The 22,565-nt window shown below is 39.6% G+C and overlaps 1 protein-coding gene across 1 annotated transcript; it reads left to right on the forward strand.

Moving 5' to 3' along the window:
- Positions 1–2,825: 2,825 nt before the first annotated feature.
- dusp6 (dual specificity phosphatase 6) lies at positions 2,826–7,692 on the forward strand. The gene is made up of 3 exons (XM_030731763.1): positions 2,826–3,839; positions 4,186–4,620; positions 5,972–7,692. Exons 1-3 carry the CDS (start codon positions 3,437–3,439, stop codon positions 6,283–6,285), a joined length of 1,152 nt encoding a protein of 383 aa, XP_030587623.1. The 5' UTR covers positions 2,826–3,436; the 3' UTR covers positions 6,286–7,692.
- Positions 7,693–22,565: the final 14,873 nt, after the last annotated feature.

Consider the following 22,565-nt stretch of genomic DNA (forward strand, 5'->3'; position numbering starts at 1 on the left):
TCAGTGTGACTGCATTATTGCAGAGTTGTGTCAAAAGTGAAACAAAATTACCAGTAAATCTGACTCAGTCTCATGGTGCTGAGAGGTGAGCCAGTACTTTAACTTGCCTTTGGATTAATGGAAAAGAGTCCATTTTTGATAAAGACAAACTGACACAAACTAAACACAACTACATGCTTCATTTTACTTTATACTAAAGCTTTTGCTTACAACTCTAACACTTTGATAGATTTTAGACAGCCCCATAATGAGAGGAGTTCCTTCTTGATAACAATACATAAAAAACACAACAGCAATTCAACAAATGAACTGTTGTAAAATCTTTTTTTTTTTTTAATTTAAGCACATTATTATATTAAACTACTAAACTGGAAACAATCATCAATGAGAGCTTTAGAACATGCAGTTGGTTTTTATAGATTTTGTGTTATTTCATATAAATAATTAAGTACTATAGATCAGCATACAGTAAGTGTAATCTTGCAAAATGGAAGACTGTGAACATGCTGACATGAATTCTTTCACTACAGGAAAAAAAATAATAAATCAATGCATGCAAAAACATTTTTAGAGTACCCAAGACTTCAGTGGGATGTGAGAAAGTGGAGTCCTCTACCATCCAGTCTCTGAGCTTCTGTCCCTTGTTGATTGAGAAACTCCTCCTTCACAGGGATTCTATCTTATTACCCTCTGTGGGGTGAGAAAGATCAGAAGTAGCAGAGCGATAAACGCACTGTCGAAATACATACATATTTAAACCGAAACTACCTCTGAAGAAAGTGCACGGAGTTCTTTAACAGGAATAATGTATCTATAATACAGTACCAGTCAAACCTTTGGACACACTCACCCATTCATATACTTCCTCCAGTCTCATTGTACATTCTCTATATTGACAATGAATGTTCAGTAAAGAGTTTGTATGTTTGGTGTAAGCTGTAGTGTCATCCATATAAAAATGGCTCTTTAAGTGATAAGATAAGCATTAACTGAAGATGCACTTCAGTTATTGCTGGAATATTCACCCTTATCAATTACATTTCCACTGACCTGTCCATAGCTTGACTAAATCACACATTCATGCCACTAATAAGCAATAAAATACTTTTGTTTGTGTTATTTTCTTCACATAAGTATATCTAAATTTGTTTTCAAATCAGTCCATCAAATTGGGCTTATAAACATTTTGCTGCAGGTTTATTAACATGTTTCTGCTGGGTGCTGCATTCTAATACCAATAGTATGACTTCCACTTGAAGCTTCAGCTCCTCTTATATGATAAAAGTGTTAAGTTGTTGTTAGAGTGTGATGCTAATTGGACCCCCCTGAGTCTGAACAGGTCATGCAGTTTAGCAGGTACTCTGTTAAAACACAAAATGTGTGTGATCTGCACCCCTCATGGCTCCATATAACCCTGAAACTGGCTCTCAGTGTTAAATGTCTGATTGAAGTGAAATGGTCCAGTCGTACAGTGAATATGACTTAACTGCTATTCATGCATGTTTGATTATGGTATATATATATATATATATATATATATATATATATATATATATATATATATATATAAAAGCTCAGTAGTATAGGATTATCAGAGCAGTTTTTGATGATTAGTTAGTGTGAGATATATACAGAAAGAAACACTCTGAACCATCACCACCCACACAAACAAACATCTTCATTCCAGTGAAGGCTGCACAGGCAGAAATAGCTCTAGTGCTGTTGTGTGCTCACAATATCACAGAGAAACATTTTTCAGCTGAGCTGATTTCAGTGGCCTTCCATAAGGTGGGCAGAAAAAAGCAAAACAAAAAAACAACATGAATTACATAAGGACACTTTTTTGTGTTGTCACAAAGCAATTGGCTGCTTTATTCTAACAAGAATATTTATTTGTAATAAAAATATCTTCTTCTTTCAATGTGGTACAAAATAGTCAAAATTAACTTTCTAAAACTTCAGACACACTGAAAAATGCAAACTGCATTATTACAGACTGTGTTATAGCCTAATTATTATAGCACTCTTATTACTTCGCCCACTGATAGGTGAAGGAAGGTTATGTCTTCAGTCACATTTATCTGTCTGTCTGTTAACAGGATGGTGCCCTTCTAGTTTGTCTGTCTGTCTGTCTGTTAGCCATATAACTCAAAATGTTTTGAACCAAAAGTGATGAAACTGTGTGGAAACATATGATTTAATTTTCAAGGACACAGGTCAAAGGTCAAGGTCACCAAAAAAATTGAAAAATTAAAAAAGAATCATTGGTGAAATTTCAAAATTCAAAATGTTTTTAGAGGATGCTATTACAGTATAAACTGAATAAAATATATTGGGACTATATATGACATTATCGCTTCATGTGGCTCTAAATTTTTATATACATAAAATCATATTTTACAGTTTTTAAAAGCCAATAAAATGCATTTCTAGTCTAGCCTAGTGGCCTAGTAATTTATGATGGAGTATGACAACATTGGGTGGTGTCTATTGCAATGTACTATCGGTACGGGGTGCGGGAGGTCTGCTCTACTGAGTGCCCTTCTAGTTTGATACTCGTTTCCCTCTAAATCTGAGTTGAGGCTGCGCTCCCTCCCTTTCTTTCTTCCTTCCCCCTGCACTTCTTGTGTTTGTTTGCACACACTTGATCCGGAGCGGAAATTCCTCTCCGTTTTTGTGAATGACAAACTCATTAACAATTCATCAACACAGGCCTTTCCATCCGGCCCCCGTTTCCAAGGCGACCGCTGCTGCTGAGCTTCTGATTGGCCGGCCGACAAAACGTATCCAATGAAACACCTCCTGCTTGTAGCCATTCAGCAGCCTGGCGCCGCAGAGAGTGCATCGAGCCACAGCCTGCAGAGCGACTATTCACATCACAGACAGGCTGCATAAGCAGGCAGAGACAGGGACATAACCCGCATGGTTCACGTCAACAAATCCTCTCACCATCGGGCCTTTCCACTCTGGATCTTCACACGCACGCACACAAAATATAAATATATATTGAGAGGTGGAAGAGCAGCTGCGCCTTGAGCTGTGGAGTTATATAAGAAGAAGAGGAAGCTTCAGCCTCGTCGCAGGGCCGGTATGACTCATTGATAAATAACTCAGGCTCTCTCCAACCAGATGCATGAATGAGGAACAGTGTAAGCGACCTACTCTCGGAGATCTCTTAAGGGAACACGTATTTTTATTGATTCTTTCGTCTCGCAACACACTGGACGCGACAGGACCGTTGGAGTGAGACTTCATATGCGTGACGTTTTTATTTTGATTTCTTATTTTTAAAGCCGTTGTTCCCAGAGTTGTGTTGCTGAGGGCCCTCTGAGCAGCAGAGCAGACTGAAAACGAAATTCCAGCCAGATATTTGTGCTTGCTGCTGAAGCCGAGAAGCTCTCCGCTTTTCCGAAACATTTTTTACTCCTGCTTATAAATGCTTGACAAGCTCAAGCCCGTCGTCCAGCTTGACTCGGTTATGGCGATCAGCAAGACGGTGGGCTGGCTCCGAGAGCAGCTGGAGACGCGTAGGGACGGCCTGCTTGTAATGGACTGTCGGGCCCAGGAGCTCTACGAGTCGTCTCACGTCGAGACGGCTATCAACGTGGCCATACCCAGCCTCATGCTTCGCCGGCTTAAGAAGGGCAACCTTCCCGTGCGGTCTCTGCTTTCCAACGGAGAGGACCGGGATAGGTTTGCGCGGCGATGCAAAACAGACGCCATCCTGCTGTACGACGAGTACAGCCGGGAGTGGAACGAGAATGTGGACGGAGGCTCCGTGTTGGGTTTACTGCTGAGGAAAATGAAGGACGAAGGCTATAAGGCCTATTATCTGGAGGGTGAGTGCAGTTCATTCACATTTTCGCGCACGGCGGCTGCTGCTGTTCATTCACAGGGTAGATTTTCACGCAGACAGATTTTGGTGTTTTGACTGAAATAATATATCACTTTTAAGTTAGATTAAGTTACCTTATCCTTTTTTTTTTTTTTTTTTTTTTTTGCATTTTAGTAATTACTGAACATGGTCTTACTTTGATTGTGTGAAAATATACGGTCTCTATTTGCAGTTCCCACCCCCAGAAAATATTCATTTACTGTCCGTAGTCTGCAAGTTGTGACTGCAGTAATGCAGGCAATGCTCGTGCAGAAGCTTTGTGTTCATTGCATCTGTTTTATATTTTCTAGGTGGCTTCAGTAAATTTCAGGCCGAGTATCCAGCTCTGTGCGAAACCAACCTGGATGGCTCATCCAACAGCAGCTCCCCTACTGCCCAGGTGTTGGGCCTCGGCGGGCTGCGCATCAGCTCCGACTCTTCGGACATCGAGTCTGATATCGACCGGGATCCGAGCAGCGCTACAGACTCGGACGGTAGCCCGCTGTCCAACCCGCACCCCTCCTTCCCGGTGGAGATCTTGCCGCACCTTTACCTGGGCTGCGCCAAGGACTCCACTAACCTCGATGTGCTGGAGGAATATGGCATCAAGTATATCCTCAACGTGACTCCCAACCTGCCCAACCTCTTTGAGAACGCAGGAGAGTTTAAGTACAAGCAGATCCCAATTTCGGATCACTGGAGCCAGAATCTCTCTCAGTTCTTCCCTGAAGCCATCAGCTTTATTGGTAAGAAATCCTGCAAATATTAGTTATTAAATTAATATTGTTTATGAGGTTGTGTACATGCTTATTCATTTTTAGTTCTACTGATAACTGTTTAAACTCCCAATGACGGCTTTTGAATTCCTAATTTGTAAAATTATTAGAGAAATACAATATAGTAAAAATATATCAGTTTACAGTGACAGAATGCAGAGAAAACCATCAAATCCTCACAATTCTGAAGCAAAAGTCATCTCTTAAGTTGGTTATTTGGTTGGTTAGTTGAGCACTGTTCTTGTCCCTATTTTATGACATACATACAGGCAGAGCAAAAAGACAAAAACAGATAGCTGGGGGCATAAACCTATTAATGTGATATCTGTTATCTCTGCCAGGAAGTTCTTAGGTTCTTATTGTGCAACTGAGATTAGATGAGGTGTCCCTGGCTGTGGTCTTATCAGTCAATCAGGCAGGGACACACAGAGCCCGCAGATTAAGGCATTGTGTTGAGGCAGAGGAACACAAGTCTGCCTCTAATGGTGCGCAGGCTAAAATGCACTCGATTTGACTTCAGTGGAAGACATCCTGGCCCTATCTCTTGTCCCAGGGCTTGTGTAATTGCAGCACAAAGGGTGATGTTGAAACAGGAGAAAGGGAAGAGTGAGTGAGGGGAGGGTGGTAATTCAAGCGCAACAGGAAGGAAGTGGCATTGAAAGTAATCTAGGACATGGCATTGCCCCCCTTCTTCCCTCCACATTACAAAAGGAGCCATTTACGGGCCCTGATGACATCCTGCTCGCCTTGACAGGGTGCCCTCATGACTCCTACATTTACACGCCCAAATGGCACCATTGTCAGAGTAACTCTAGCAAGCGGAAGAATGGCTTAATAGACCGTAATAGTCAATTTCCCAGCTGGCTACTCTAGGCCAAAAAAACCCAAAGAATGACGGCTCTGTTTATGTGCAATACTGTCATAGCCCCTTGTTTATTTACTGACATGGCTGGGAGATAAGATAATAAGTTCTACTGCTCTCCCTTTCTGGATTTGACTCAACTTCCAACACAGCTTGACTTTAATATCACACACATTTGATTATTTGCCTAAAAGAAGCATAAACAACTGGACCGTCTCTGCTTCATGCTTTTCAGATGTCAGGAATTGATCTTTTTTCTCTGATCAGTATCCGTGTAGACTGAATATCTTTGGTCTTTGAACTATAAGGCAAGCAAAACAACTTGAAAACAACACATTGGGATATCCTAACATTATATAAACTGTACAGTTGCTTAGTCATCTGGAATGATGAAAAGCTCTAAAGCTTTTGTGTACTTATAGAAGTGACTGATAAAAATTTCCACTCTTTTTCTACCAGATGAAGCTCGGGGACAGAAATGCGGTGTTCTGGTCCACTGCCTTGCAGGTATCAGCCGCTCTGTCACAGTGACAGTTGCATATTTGATGCAGAAGCTCAACCTGTCCATGAACGATGCCTACGACATTGTCAAGATGAAAAAATCCAACATCTCACCCAACTTCAACTTTATGGGCCAGCTTTTGGACTTTGAGCGCACACTGGGCCTGAAGAGTCCGTGTGATAACCGCATGGCACCGCCGAGCCAACAGCTCTACTTCACCACCCCGACCAACCACAACGTCTTCCAGCTGGACCCCCTGGAGTCCACGTGAGGTCTGCCATCACCACTCCTCTTCTTGCTGGAGGTTTTGTGGGCCTCCTGTTGGAAAAGCTGCAAAATGTTTCTCTTTTTTCCGTCGTCTGCTGTGCGACATTATTGATACAGCTGGTCTGAGGCGACAGCTGCTGAGTGTGGTTACTGGAGGGCCATAGCTGTCTGGTCGAGACACAGCTGCTGTTGACTAAATGAGGAGAGACAGTAAAAGAGACAGGAAGAGAATCATTTAACGTGTGCAGATACTTTCTAAAATCATATTTTGCTGTCAGACTCTTATAGTCTTTTTTTTTTTTTTTTCTTTTGTATTTTTGTCAAGGGGTGTCTAAGGAAGCCTAAAGTGATTGATTGGACAGCTGTATGTTATGCTTCAAAGTTCCTAGGCTGGTGTGCCAAAGAGACATGGTTGTTCAAACTGGACAGAAAAATTAAACCCTTTTGTATATTTGTTTTGGGGTCTACTACTAGTTCTCCCATGACATCAGGGTGCATTGTCTCCTTCATCTTCTGTGAAGACTTGCCTGCATGGGGTTGAAACCCTGGCTTTAGAAGGCACACTATATACTGGACTTAATTTTACATTTGTGGAGTCTTTTCAAACATTTATACATTGTGTATATATCTTAATATAAAAGACTACAATAAAAGCCTTGCTCTAGTAGTATATACCCTTTGGCACAAGTGGGTAGTGAAGATTTGCTTTGTTTCATATTCTTCTTTTATGTAAACATAAAAACTGCATATTGATCAATATGTTTTAAGTTGATTATGCCAAAAATCAAGTAGGGTTTCCAAAAATTATGTACATGTGTAATATATTCAATAAGCGCTTTGTGGCTGGCCTTTTTTTTTTTTTTTTCGTGCACCTGCCCTCTCACAAATCAAAATCACTTTGGCCATCTGCCTTACTTTTGTGCTTGGAAATCTTTTTTTTTTTTTTGCACATTTAACCTTCAGAGAAATTTGCATTTTTTTAAAAGCCTAAATCATCCCAGAGAGATTTGTTTTGTTTTCTTACAAAAAGCCAAACAAACATAGAACAGTTTTCACAGCAGTTGTTAATTTGGCACCATGCTTATGATAGCTCAAGCAGGTCAAATGGCCAAAGGTGGAATTGTCTGGCTCTCTGAAGGTTAATTTATGAAATCCTGATCTGTGGGTTAAATATCTCTGACATATGGAAAAAGCGGAGAGCTTTGTTTGCCTCGCCTCTTCAGGGAAAATTCTGTGAAATGCAGTTTTCATTTGTCAAGATGAGAGAAAATTGAATCCAGAGCTTCGGAGGGTTGTCTCGCCCCCTCCGTGGAGGAAGCCATTGTGGTGCCCTCTGCTCTCCCCCTCCACACTCCTCTCTTACGAATGTAAAGGAAATATAAGTTATTAATAAATTGCTATTTTGTCTACACTTTCTGCTTCTTCTGCTTGTTTTTCCATTGACACTCTTGTTGGTGTTTTGTCTGCGCCCACAGTAACACATTTATGTAAGTGTCTCCTCACCTGCAGTACAGTTGAGTGTTAATCAGCAGGCCAAGTCACGACAACAAAGAGTCACCATGAATCATGAGGCTGTTCACAGAGCTCTCATTTTCCATTAACTACAGCACTCGGCATATTTCCTACTTTACTTTCCAGTATAAAATTAGAATGTCCTGTCACATGATGCTTGTGTAAGATAGCATTGTGCACTCTCTCTTCTGCAATAACAAACTACAATAAGCTGCTCAACAGGTGCAAAGTGATTCTAGTCATGCAGTAACTAGCCCAGCTGGTTTTACCAGGCACTGGTCTACCACAAGGGCTTTGGGTTCACAATAAATACTCCCTTGGTTACCTTGTGAAGGCGGGTCCTCAGCACTCAGCCATCAAAGAAAGTACAGAGATAAAGTGTTATTTGATAGCGAGAGCAGCGGCATGTAACACTCACTGAGAGCTGGAGGCTCGGGACATGATCTTCACAGTGCAGGTTAGATGCCGTATTCTCAAGAAAGCAGCAACTTGTTTCACAGTTTTGAAGTGACTGTATTCCCACACCAAGATCAACTGCAGTGTGTGTGTGTGGAGCATGTGGAAATGATCAAGCCAAGCATTTATAGCAGTACCACAAGGTTTAATCGTGACAGAGCTTGGATTGTGAATGATACAGGACGTTCAAAGACTGACTTATATGCAGCGTTTTTGTCAATTAAGGTCTTGCCGTGTGTTGCATATATGACATGGTATAAAGCACTCACACTGAAGAATTCAGAGTGCATGAGTAGACACAAACCTTACCTAGATTAACTGATAACAGTTGCTCTATTGTAATTGTCAAGTAAAGGGAATATTTAAGCAATACAAAATGTATAAGCAAGCATCTACAATTCCACAAAACTACTGTAAAACAAAGCATACAGTACCTAACCTTTATCACAAGTAGACAACGGAAAACATAAATGCTATTTTACTATTACATTTTTTTTGTTAATATACAAATAAGAATACAGAAAACATACATACAACACATATGTCTTAATAGAAGAAATATATTGTATAAATTCTATGGTGTCTTTTTGATGGTTTATTTCTTTTTTACATTTAGATTGGAAATTCAATTCAGCCTTTAGTTGTACAAAGTGTGTGGATCAGTGGCTGTGTAATAAAGGGCTAAACCTGCACATTCATGTACTGATGCAAGTGATTAAAAAAAAAAAGACTCATATTTCAAGAGGTGTTTTCCCACTTTCCATTTCAGATGTTCTTTTCCCTTTGTTGGGCAGCAAAGCCTGCACACTTAGGAGCAACACTAGTTCTAAGTCACTACATTTTTTCTTTCCTTTTTTGCTCTGAATTCACATTACCCACAAAAAATATATGTCAAAGTGCCAGAACCCAGAAGACAGCAATGTTTTGTTTTCAGAAATCCCTACTTATGCATCCAGTTTTGCATAACTGTCATTTGTGATGGAAACAGTCATGGTTATTGTATTCCTTTATAAGCAAATCTCTCTGAAATGTCAAACTTATTATTAGTATTGTTACCATTCATCAGCAATCCAGCATATCCATGTAGCTGGAAAAACAGGAGCAAATGTGCAGAAGGCTATCAAGGAGCTGGCAGAGGTAGTGGAGAAAGCAAATTACTGGTTGCTGTGGTGTGGTTGTGTTTGGGTCAATGACCATCTCCATAGGGGACAACTCCCACTAGGGTTTAAATACCTGGGATTCTCCAACTTTTGGTGGAGAAGCCTGAAGGAGCTTCTTGGATGAACCAGCTTTAAAAAAAAAAAAAATTCAAAGAAGTCTACTCACCTTTTCTTGAGCTGTTGAGACTACCATGACCTGGATGACTGAGAATCTACACAGACATCTGTTCCTGCTACTGATGTTCCTTGCCACAACCATCTTTAGTTGATTGATAACATTACAGATCCATGTATTCTTCTATATTTTTATTGATTATAAAGTATATTTATATATATGATATTGATTTATTATAAATATAAGCAAATAATGTATGGCGGAGAGAATTACCAGCTATGGGAGTTTTAGTAGCTCTAAAATTCTGTGAGTTCTAGTATTAAGGGCCATCTGGGTAAGTGCCGCAGCCGGAACCACCAAGCGTCCCCTTCGACACTGTCTCACTGAAACTGAGTTAGGTCACAGAAGTCATCAGAAAGGATAGATCACCCTCAGCACCAGGACCAAATGGAGTCCCTTGCTAGCTGTACAAGAACTGTCTGCAAGTAACAAAAATCCTGTGGAACCTGATCAGAGTTGCCTGGAAAAATCAATCTATTCCAGCGGTATGGCAACAGGTTCTTGGAGTTTTCATCCATAAAAGAGGAAAATTCCACCATCAACCAGTTCAAGAGCACTGCCCTATTAAAAGTGGAGGGAAATATCTTTGTTGCAGTTCTGAATTACATCATTAGCAGCGTAACTAAGGGATGATTCAGGGTCACCTGATCCAGCCCTAACAATAAACTTGATCAAAAAGGAAAGTTTTAAGCCTAATCTTAAAAGTAAAGCTGGTTCCACAGAAGAGGGGCCTGAAAGCTGAAGGCCCTTCCTCCCATTCTACTTTTAAATACCTTAGGAACCACAAGTAAGCCAGCAGTGATGTGGAAATATGAGGTCTTTAAGATAAGATGAGGCCTGATTATTCAATTCAATTCAATTCAATTTCAATTCAATTTTATTTATATAGCTCCAAATCACAACAAACTGTCACCTCAAGGCGCTTTGTATTGTGGGTAAAGACCCTACAATAATACAGACCCTACAATAATACTCAAGACCTTTTATGTGAGGAGAAGGATTTTAAATTAAATTCTCAATTTAACAGGGAGTCAATGAAGAGAAGCCAATACGTCCTTTCTAGTCCCTGTCAGTTCTCTAGCTGCGGCATTTTGGATCAGCTGAAGGCTTTTCAGGGAGCTTTTAGAACAGTCTGATAATAATAAATCACAATAGTCCAGCATAGAGGTAATAAATGCATGAACTACGTTTTTCAGCATCAATCTTAGACAAGATATTGGACAAAAACAAGAAACCAGGTCATCCAGGCCTTTATGTCTTTAAGACATTCCTGCAGTTTAACTAATTGATGTGTGTCATCTAGCTTCATGGGTAGATAAAGCTGGGGATCATCTGCATAGCAATGAAAAAGTAGGATATGCCTTCTAATAATATTGCCTAAGGGAAGCATGTATAATGTAAATATAATTGGTCCTAGCACAGAACCCTGTGGAACTCCATAATGAACCCTAGTGTGTGAAGAAGACTCCCTACTGATATGAACACAGTGAAGTCTACTAGATAGATATGATTCAAACAATTGCTGCACAGTACCTTTAATACTTTTAAATGCTTTAATCTCTGTAATAAAATATTTTGCATTTTTGCAGGGCAAGCACAGAGATGAGTCCACTGTCAGAGGCCATAAGAAGATCATTTGCAACCTTCACTAATGCTGTTTCTGTATCGAGATGAATTCTGAATTTTCTTCAAATAAACCATTCCTCTGCAGATGAGCAGTTAACTGTTTTAGTCTTTCAAGAATTTTGAGATAAAAGGAAGCTTGAAGATTGACTTATAATTAGCTGAGTACACTGATGTCTTTTTAAATAATGGTTTAATTACTCCCACCTTGAAGGCTTGTAGTATGTAGCCCATTAATAAAGATAGACTGATCATATTTAAGATTGAAGTGTTTATTAATGGTAGGACTTCTTTGAGCAGTCTTGTAGGAATGGGGGTTTAACAGACACGTTGATGGTCAGAAAAGCTTACAGCACCTGGTGTTCTCCCATCTAAGAACTAACCAGGTGTAACCCTGTTTAGTTTCCAAGAGAAGACAAAATAAGGTATGTCCAAGGTGGTAAGGCCACAAGGTAAGCAGTTCAGCTGCAGGGGGTAATGGGGCAATGTCCCCTTTCAGCCACTAACCCCACCCTCACCCCCTCACCCCCCAGGCCAAGCAGGAAGAACACCACCACTATAAAATTCATCCAATTTGTTTCTGACACATTGAATGGAAAAGTCACTAGTTTATCACATGATTAAAGCAGATATACATTATAGGAAATGAGTAAGAACATCCATATCCATATGATTTGTCTTATCCAATATCTAGACCATCTAAAAAATAGTAGGAGGGTCATGAGAGCACATGGGAGCACTGAATGAACATACATACTCCACATTAAAAGGCCTTTACTGGGAATTAAGATTGTGTTTCATAGTTGTTATCAGTGCATTGTTGTACAACCACCAAATTGCATCAGTTATGACCATCATGTACTAGAGACCTTAAATGTCTGTACCAAAGTCAGTACAATCTATCCCATATATATTTATTTCACCTGGTGTTGGACTGACTTTGCAATCTCTTGCTCAGTGTTGTTGTATTGCTAAAAAAACAAAACAAAACATGTATTAAAGCTAAAATTACTTACTGAGACCACTTTTGTGATCTGAAATTATTGTGTACCAGTCAATTTATTTATTTGATATTTGATATCAAATAGTTCTTATTTTAGAGACTGATTATATGTCTTCAATACAAAATCATAGCAAGTCACAATTTAATCATAATCATGGTTAAATTAATAATTTAATCATACTTAAATAAGGGTCAGGATCTGCTTGCACCAGCTGACTGATATTTAGTAAGAAGTGATTTTACCTGTGTACATTTATTCTGGTGAATATTGTAATAATATTTTAAAAGCTTATTTTAATGCATTTCTCCTTATAATCCTACCCAAAGGTTCCCATAAGTATCCAACCATCCAGACAATATATTACATAGGGTATGACTTAGTTATGAGTCTACATGTCAAGTATTGGGGACACAGAAGTACACAAAAGTGTTCAGGAGTGATGCCCTCAGAGAAGTATGAGATTTCTCAAGAACACTGTGGCAGATACAGACTTTGTGGCTGCTACAGGGTCAAACCTGTGGAACTGTGAGTGAAGGTACAAGTCTCTTCAATTGCCTGGATAACATCCATCAAACACAATCAGTCCTGGGAAGCTTTTATTCTTAGAATGGACTCCTGTGATGTCCTGGCAGGACTGTGATTGACAGATAGGCCCGGCGGTATCTGTGGCATGCAGAGCTACCCAGGGGCCCTGCCTGATGGCTGTTCTTCCTGTGGTTTGGCCTTTCGTGGCTTTATAGCTAAGGATTAAAGGGCACAGGAAACTACCAGGGTTAATTTTAGACTGGCATGTAGATGGGTTTGGCAGACCCCCATCAGCACCTTCATCACCACTGCATGACCACTGTGACAGGGGAGACCATACAGGGATTTGAAAACACATATGGCTGAGTAGCGGTGAGGGTTGTCAGGTTGGCCGACATGCAGACATTTGGTCAGATTAATGATAGGCCAGGAGCTAAATGTACAAGGCAGTAGGAAGTTGGCAAAAGTCCGTACTAGAAATAGCACTGCATTGGTGTGGATGTGTTGATGCAGGTACTGGTGTTATGATTCTGGAAGTCCAAATTTTATGCTTATCAGATGATGCTGTTTAAAAATCCAGTCTCTACTCCCATACACATAATTTAATGTGGTCACTGGAAGCAGCTATACTTGTGCTAGTTTTGGTACAAAGTAGCTCCAACAGCAGCCATAGTTGCAGGATTTGCATGTCAGAGAAGAGTGAATTCCTCCAGCTGAGAAAATAAATGAAAAACAAAATCTATCATTAGCTAACATAGCTGAACACAAGCTAATTCACCTAAAAAAAAAGTTAGCTGTTTTGTAAGTTGATGTACTCATTTGCTTTAACATTTTCAAAAAACAAAACCAAAAAAACCCTACAAAACAAATTGGAGCTATTAAACCTCTGTATGGTTGCATCCATTTTTAAGGCTTCAGAAGGATTTGCATTTTTAAGTTGACACAACTTGCAGAAATTCACAATTGCACACAAAGTCATGTGTTTAAAGTTAAACAAAGAGACTAACAGAAGAACTATGCAAAGAAATTACTTAAGCTTCAGTGTCACATGTTGTATATCTGAAATTATTATTAAGTTACTTCTCTGAGAAACAAGATAACAGTTTGTTTTTAATGTCAATTCAACACTGACCTCTCTTGTCACCAGCAGGAGTTGTGGCAAGTGATAGAACTTTTTTACACCCACACACATATTTTTTACTTAGCAGAGTAGAATAAAATAGCAAGTTAGATGCACACACCTCCATCGGAATAATCACAGCCTGCTATTTTGGCTAGGAAATAAGAATGTTCAGAGTTTGCAGCAGAAATTTGTCACAACTTCAGTTGCTTGCTAGCAATGCCGTCGCCCATTTGGTGCAATTAAGTTGCCAGCATGGGGAGTTTTTATTTTCAAACAAAGCATGGACCAAAAAGTAGCTTTTGAAAGTCTGAAATCAGCACTTTTACAAATATCTAATTGTACTGGCGCTGATCACACCTCCAGCCAATCAATGTCTGTGTGTTGCTCAGCATCATAACCCATGTTTATTTCTCTAAATATGTGTTGAAATGAACCATCCTAAAATGAAAAAGCCACATTCATTTTATGATTTAATATGGACATAACATCCGGCTGTGTGCTGAGTATACAACACCACTGTCCCAGTTCTCACTGGCTTTTTGGCTGTGAAAATAAAGGCAAGAGGTTGTTGGGCTAAACTTGGCCCGCCTGCTAATCCTCTGCTAACGGTTCCTGTCCCCCTTACCCTCAAGCAACAGTGTGCTGACAGCAGCCTCCACCCCCTTCATATCTCTCTACCATCACTCCATCGGCTCCCCCAGCACTCCTCACCCACCTGTCTCATGTCACATTGCTTCCCTCTCAACCACTACAGCAATTTCCTGTTGCCCTCGCAGATCGTGTTGCAAGTTCCAAAACTGCAAAGGCCCCCACACACACACACACACACACACACACACACACACACACACACACACACACACACACACACACACACACACACACACACACACAGAGATTACAAGCTCTTTCTCAAAACACATAGACATAAAAGGGCACAAACACGCTCACACGCACATGGTCTCTTGTATGCCAGCCATGCTGTCATTTCCAGTGCCCTGCCAATCCTCACAGTCTCTTTGCTTACTACATCACACTTCCCAGCTCGCTCATTTTCTGTATGCCCACCCTTCCCTTCTCTCTGATGAGATTATTAATCCAGCTCAGGGAACAGGCTGTGACCAAAACCTTTTGGAAGCAACAGATGGACCGGCTTCCAAAAAAAAAAAAAGGAAAAAAACCCCAACAAAACCCCCGTAAATACTTCCTGTCTCACAGATTTGCACTCATACAGATGATGCACATGCTCTCACACACAGGCCTATCAACACTTCTATGGTGAAGAGTTATGATCTTGTGAGTGTGGCATCAGAGGTTTTGTGTTTGGAAGTTTAAGAAAGTAGACTAGACTAGACTTGGACTAGAAAGTGTGTGTGCTGTTCAACAAACCTTTTAGTTGTTTTTTTTTTTTTTCCTTTTAATATTGTTAGAGGAATTGTTATGGGTGTTTGATGCTTTTGGTTTGTTGTCTATGTGTTTGCGTCACAGTGAGAAACATACACGAGGAGTGTTGTGGTGTGTTTGTGTCTCTGGTTTGTGTATGTTAGAGAGCGACAGTTCTACAGATCTGCAAGCCAGCAGGTGATAATTTCTTCTAACTGGACATTCTAAGTGGGCATTCTGCTAATTAAAAAGCAAATTAGAGCTTCTTTTCACAGCTATGAGCAGTGTGTATCTGAGTGTGTATGTGATGCATCCTTTTCTCAATTATAGATTCATGAGTTTATCCAAACTTTTGTTGTATCTGGTAAGAATTTAGATTATTCCATTCTTTATATCTATATGCATCAGTGTCAGGACAAGATCAACAACCCGAGTATATTATTTGGATAGAGCTAATTTTAAGGAGGATGAAGAGTGGAAAGGCGGTTGGTCCAGATGACATACCTGTGGAGGTATGGAGATATCTAGGAGAGAGGGCAGTGGACTTTTTAAACAGAATGTTTAATACAATCTTGGAAAGTGAGAGGATGCCCGAGGAATGGAGAAGTGGTGTACAGGTGACAGTTTTCAAGAGCAAGAATGATGCGCATATCATATCATAAAGATATGGAAAAGAGTTGCTGAAGCTAGGTTAAGAATATAAGTGATGATGAAGTGAGAAGCAGTATGGCTTCATGCTGAGAAAGAGCTTTACAGATGTGATATTTGCTTTGAGAGTGTTGATGGAAAAATACAGAGCAAATTAGAAGGAGTTGCACGATAACCCTTAACACAAAACAAAACACAAAAAAACACACACACACACAAATTGCAGCACACATTTTTAAAAAAATCAGCTTATCTTGCACAAATACTGTCATACAGGTGCTGTCATAAGGGTATGTGGGCATACATTGGGCCCGATATCAATACTAAATTAGCAATTAGCAAAATTGCTAATTAGCAATCAATAATCACAGTCATATGCATGTGGTTATACTGTAACATGCTAAACACTGTTACAATTCATGTCAATAGGCAAGTCAAACATCTAAAAAAATTATGTCCTGCACTAAACCTGTAACCCTGTTACCCCACCTTGAAATTATAACAATAAATTAATAGATAATAATAAATAAGCTAATAAAAAGATGGTTCTGTTATATTGTGAGTGTAAATAAAAATGCCTGGATTTAATACTGGCTCTAGACCTGGTCATGCCTCAATTCTCCCCCCTTCTTCAGTTTCCTGCTCATGTAGGACACCTGATATCTCACCTATTGTCTCTTTGCCAATTGACCATAAGACTGAGGTCACACACACTGCCATTCTATCATTTGTGCTTCAGCTTGTTAACAGGAATGCAGAATAGGCTAAAATGCCAACAGATTCCCCTTGCTGGAAACCTGCTGATCTGTTGCTAACTTTTGTATGATATAATGCTTGCTTATTATCTCCTACTTTCAGATTTATACTCCTAAATTGCCTTACGGTGTCTGAATTACTGATGACCTTTCTTTTTTCCTTTAACAACAGTTCTAAAGATTTTTGGGGTTTTGTCATTAAAAGTGTGGTGGATTGGCTATTACCATTCTATTTCTGGATGCACAGTCAAAATTCACTTAATGATAACTGAATGTGAAAATAACTATGCTTTTTACAAAGCGTATCCAGTTTTGCAAGGTCTAAAACTCTGAAAAAGTTGAATTACCAGGGACACATAGAAAATGCTAACCCCGCCTGCCCTCACAACACTAATTTCACTGAACTGGGGCTTAACTGAACTCTCAGGCTCTGGTTAATGTAAGCTTCCTCCAGTCTATGTTTTTAATTCTTATCTCTTTAATCTTTTAATACTTTTCAATAGATTCAAACTGCACATTCACCACACACTCTTGCAGTTGGATTTAAATGTAACCGTGAATCCCTTATTTTTTCTCTAATGTTAAATTAAACAAAAGAAAAAACAAAATATACAACCCCCCCCCCCCCCCCCCCCCCCAAAAAAAAACAAAAAAAACCCAAAACATAAATATTTTATATTTTTATGTCCAGCACTTTAGGATTTTTGTACTGTTCATTTATTTTACATATACAAAATTCCAATTAAACAGAAAATTGCATTAACTACTTACAATCAGAGTTGACCCAGAAACTCATAGATCTCAAAACAGAAATTCCTCTACAAATAATGGCAATAATGGCTGCTGGATGGACAGTGATTTCACTGCAAAATGATATAGGTGTTCAATTCAATTTAATTCACTTCAATTCATCCATCCATCCACTTCCGCTCATCCTGTTCAGGGTCACGGGGGGACTGGAGCCTATCCCAGCTGTCATAAGGCAAGATGCAGGGTACACCCTGAACAGGTCGCCAGCCTGTTGCAGGGCCAACACAGAGAGACAAACAACCATTCACACTCACAGTCACACCTATGGGCAATTTAGTGTAGCCAATTAATCTAACCCCAGTAAGTGCATGTCTTTGGAATGTGGGAGGAAACCGGAGTACCCGGAGGAAACCCGCGCAAGCATGGGCAGAACATGCAAACTCCACACAGAGAGAGGGAGAGGCCTGGGCCAAGGTGGAATCGAACCCAGACCTTCCAGATGTTATTCTAACTGTGAGGCAGCAGTGCTAACCACTGGCATCGTTCAATTCAATTCAATTCAATTTTTTTAGCAGCAAATTACAACAACAGCTGTCTCAAGGTACTTTGTATTGTAAGATAAAGATTCTACAATAATACAGAGAAAAATCAAACAATCAGACAACCTCCTATGAGCAAGCACTTGGTGACACTGGAAAGGAAAATCTTCCTTTGAACAGGAAGAAACCTCTGGCAGAACTAGGCTCGGGGAGGGCCAGTCATCTGTCATGACAAGTTGAGGGTGAGCGGAGGGAGACAGGACAAAAGACATGCTGTGGAAGAGAGCCAGAGATTAATAATAACTAATGATTAAATGCAGAGCAGTGTATAAAGCCATAGAGAGTGAAAAGAGGTGAGTGAAGAAGAAGATAAGCTATTGCACAAATGCAAGAAAGTAGTCCTAAGGACATTTCCTGGTCAAAAATGACTCCAAGATCCCCCACAGTGTTACTGGAGGTCAAAGTAATGCCATCCAGAGTAAGTATCTGGTTAGACACCATGTTTCTAAGGTTTATAAGGTTGAGTACAATACCTTCAGTTTAATCTGAATTTAGAAGCAGGAAGTTAGAGGTCATCCAGGCCTTAATATCTTTAAGACATTCCTGCAGTTTAACTAATTGATGTGTGTCATCTGGCTTCATGGATGAATAAAGCTGGGCATCATCTGTATAACAATGAAAATGTATGCAATGCTTTCTAATAATACTGCCTAAGGGAAGCATGTATAGTGTAAATAAAATTGGACCTAGCACAGAACCCCATGTAACTCCATACACTCCCCATTTATATGAACAAATTGGAATCTATTAGATATATATGATTCAAACCACTGCAACACAGTACCTTTAATACCTGTGGCATGCTATAATCTCTGTAATAAAATGTTATGGTCAACAGTATCGAAAACTGCACTGAGGTCTTGCAGGACAAGCACAGAGATGAGTCCACTGACAGGTGCAATAAGAAGATCAACTGCAACCTTCACTAATGCTGTTTCTGTACTGTGATGAATTCTGAAACCTGACATAAAGTTTTCAAATAAATGATCAGTTAGCTGTTTTACAACTACTTTTTCAAGAATTTTTGAGAGGAAAGGAAGGTTGGAGATTGGCCTATAATTAGCTAAGACAGCTGGGTCAAATGATGACCTTTTAAGTAATGCCACCTTAAAGGCCTTTGGTACATAGCCAACTAATAAGGATAGATTGATCATATTTAAGATGGATGTATCAATTAACGGTAGATATGTCTTTGAGATGTAATGAAGAATTTTTTCTCAAATAGTTAAAATTTTATTTGTGAGGCAATTCAATAAGTCATTACTAGTTAAAATTAAAGGAATACTTGGCTGAACAGAGCTCTGACTCTTAGTCAGCCTGGCTACAGTGCTGAAAAGAAACCTGGGGTTGTTCTTATTTTCTTCAATTAATGATGAATAGTAATATGTTCTAGCATTACAGAGGGCTTGTTTATAAAGCAACAAACTCTTTTCCCCGGCTGAATGAAGATCTAAATTAGTGAGATGCCATTTCCTCTCAAGCTTATGGGTTATCTGTTTTAAACTGCTTTGTGAGTTATACCACAGAGTCAGGCACTTCTGATTTGAGGCTTTCCTTATCAGAGGAGCCACAGGATCCAGAGTTTAGGTAGCTGCTCTGCACTGTGTTGGCACATGGCATTGAAGAGCATAATAGTGGAGGAATTATATCCTTAAACTTAGTTACAGCACTTTCAGAAAGACTTCTACTGTAATAAATCTTATTCCCTATTGCTGTAATCCATTAAAAGCCAGTGTGTGTGGGCTCATTTGCATTTTGAGAGAAGCCAGTTGAATCTAATAATAAATAAATAGAGTGCTGAGACTATCATTTTTAGTATCTACATAGATGTTAAATTCTCCCACTATAATCATTTTATCTGAAATGAGGACTAAATCAAAAAAGTTCTTCAATTAGGCTGCATGAGGCTAAGAGTAAGGCTTTCAAATTAATTAAAATGCTGTCTGGGTCTTTGGTTGATTAATAAGCTGGAGTGAATGATTGCTGCTACTCCTCCTCCTCAGCCTGTGCGTCCAGATTCTGACAGTTAGTGTGACTCGAGGGTGTTGATTTATTTAAACTAACATATTGATCCTGTTGTAACCAAGTCTCTGTAAGGTACAATAAATCAATATGTTGATCAGTTATCAGTCATTTATTAGCAGAGACTCAGAAGACAGAGAGCTAATGTTTAATTATCCACATTTAACTGTTTTTCTCTTTGGTGCAGTTGAGAATATATATTGTTCTTTCTTTCTTTTATGCTTAAATCATTTTTTGCTGTTTGCTTGTTTTTTTTTTTGGTGGGCTATGAATATGTGGTGAATATGAGTATAACCAGTGTACAATCAGTTGGCAAGCAGTTGAGTAAAGTTCTTCAAAGAGGCACATTGCAAAGGAGTTGCACTCGTCAACACCGACTGACTCAGATTGATTGCAGTGTGTTGACAGTCTGTCTGCATTTATAAATTATTAGGGTGACTACAGTCACTTTGAGTTTGACCATTTTATTTTGAGAGAGGTTGCCTACGACCAGACAACCTGTGTTGTCACCTTACAATTAAAAGTTGTTACCCAGAGGTTGAGGTTGTTGCATGGTAAACCTCTGGGTAACAGGTTGGTCACTGCAGCTACTTGCAATCAGTCACTGAATGTGAACAAATTCACCAACCACAGATTTTTTTTTTTTCTAGTCACAAGGAGGGTGCCATCCTATTTTTAACTCTAGTGTGACTGAGCATTCTAATCGGCTGGACTGAGCCATTAGTGATACAATAACTGTAGGCTCACGAATATGTTTATAATCCATTCTGAAAACGAATGTAAGTTTCAAAGTTTGAAGGGTCTGAGGACCATGTGTAGGTTAAGGTTAGAATCAAGCTAAGGCCAAGACTGGAGCTAGGGACTAGTAATTATATCCCTGAACTTCCTCACAAATACAGAGCACAAATACATGTGTGAGTTTCATTAACATACTTCCTCTTGTTTTGAATCAGTAATTGTGTCACTGGGACCTTTGATCCCACCCACGCACCGTGGAATTCTGGGAAAGAATGTTTGGAGTAGGGGGAAGAGTCAGAATAAAGAGCCTTGTTTCCAGACCAAGTATTTCTCTCCCTCTTGCTTTCTTTCTGTCTCTGTGTGTGTGTGTGTGTGAGAGAGAGAAAGAGAGAGAGAGAGCATGTGTGGTCCTGTGTGTACAGTATAATACAGTGTTCTGTGTCGCAGTCATTTAGCCCACGCAATTTTCCACAGTAAAGCAGATCTTTCCTCCTGTGTGTTCACAATCCTATTGAGACTGTTTCTCTGGAGCACAGAAAAATATGTAAACTCTAACAAAATATAGATTCAGCTGTTACTGATACATACGAGTCAGGCTTTATCTAAAAAGTCTATTCAACAGCACACTTTAAAAAAATCCATTCACACACCTATGGGCAATTTTGAATCACCATTTAACCTAACCCTGAACAGGATAAGCAGAAGAGAATGGATGTTAAAAATCCACGAGGCTGTCTTTTGATTCTGACAATGCAAACTAAACCTCTAGCTGTTCCTGACCAAGAGGCCCTGAACAGTGCCTTCAGCAGCTTCAGATTGTGTTTTCACTGAGCTCCTCCCCTATGTCAGCTTCACATAAATGCTCGAGCCTTTATGGTTTCATATATAAATCATTTTGAAGGCATTATGTAGTTTACATGTTTTTCATGTCTGAAACTCAAAATAGACTTAGAAAGCTAATTTACCTTTAGCTTCAGGATCTGTTGCAGCTTTCCTGATGACTGTACAACTGACAGCCAATCAACTGATTCTTTTTTGTCCATTTTACTTGTTTATTTTCTTTGGTCCTTCTGATATTAAGTATATTTACAACTGTCGTATCCAATAATATATTTAAAGTTTATTGTTAATGGTTTTCAAACTTTTTTTTTTTAATTCACACACTTTTTGTAGACTTGTTGACCTAAAGCTGGAAAAAGGCAGATAGTGTATTAAGGAAGGAAACCACCCAACAGTAAAACTCACTTCTGCATTGCTCATGCCTGCAGTCCCAAAGACAATAAATCTATAATTAGTAACTGTCCTCTGACCTGCACTTGAAGACATGGTTGCAAAAGTAGACATAAAAAAAAATAAATTACTGAGTGCTTTACAAAAGGCTCCTGAGCTGACAGTTTAAACCCAGATGCAGTTGCTGGTAAAAAACTGATTAGATAGTCAATAGTACTGATGTTTCTAACAGCACTGCAGACGTGCCCTCAGTGTTTTCTGAACCCCGGGGCTCATGTAAACTTCCCCTGACAAGCTTTGCTGTCATTGAAAAAAAAACTGTATCTCAGGTATTGTCTCTGTCTAATGTGGATGTACTCGCATGAACTCCATATCATCCGCCTTCCTGTCCCCGCAGCTCCTTCATCACCCATCTCCCTCTGTGATCCATGTGCACATCAGATGGATTTGCCGGGTGTTGATATTGCTCTCTGCTGCACGTGCCAGTCTCAGCTGTCCTAGATACAGGCAAAGCAAAGGAGGAAACATGAGATTTTCACGGTTTACAGACTAATAGGCTTTTACTGTTATAAGTGTCTGGG

Source organism: Archocentrus centrarchus, chromosome 6 (assembly GCF_007364275.1).
Source record: "Archocentrus centrarchus isolate MPI-CPG fArcCen1 chromosome 6, fArcCen1, whole genome shotgun sequence".
Lineage (NCBI taxonomy): Eukaryota > Metazoa > Chordata > Actinopteri > Cichliformes > Cichlidae > Archocentrus > Archocentrus centrarchus.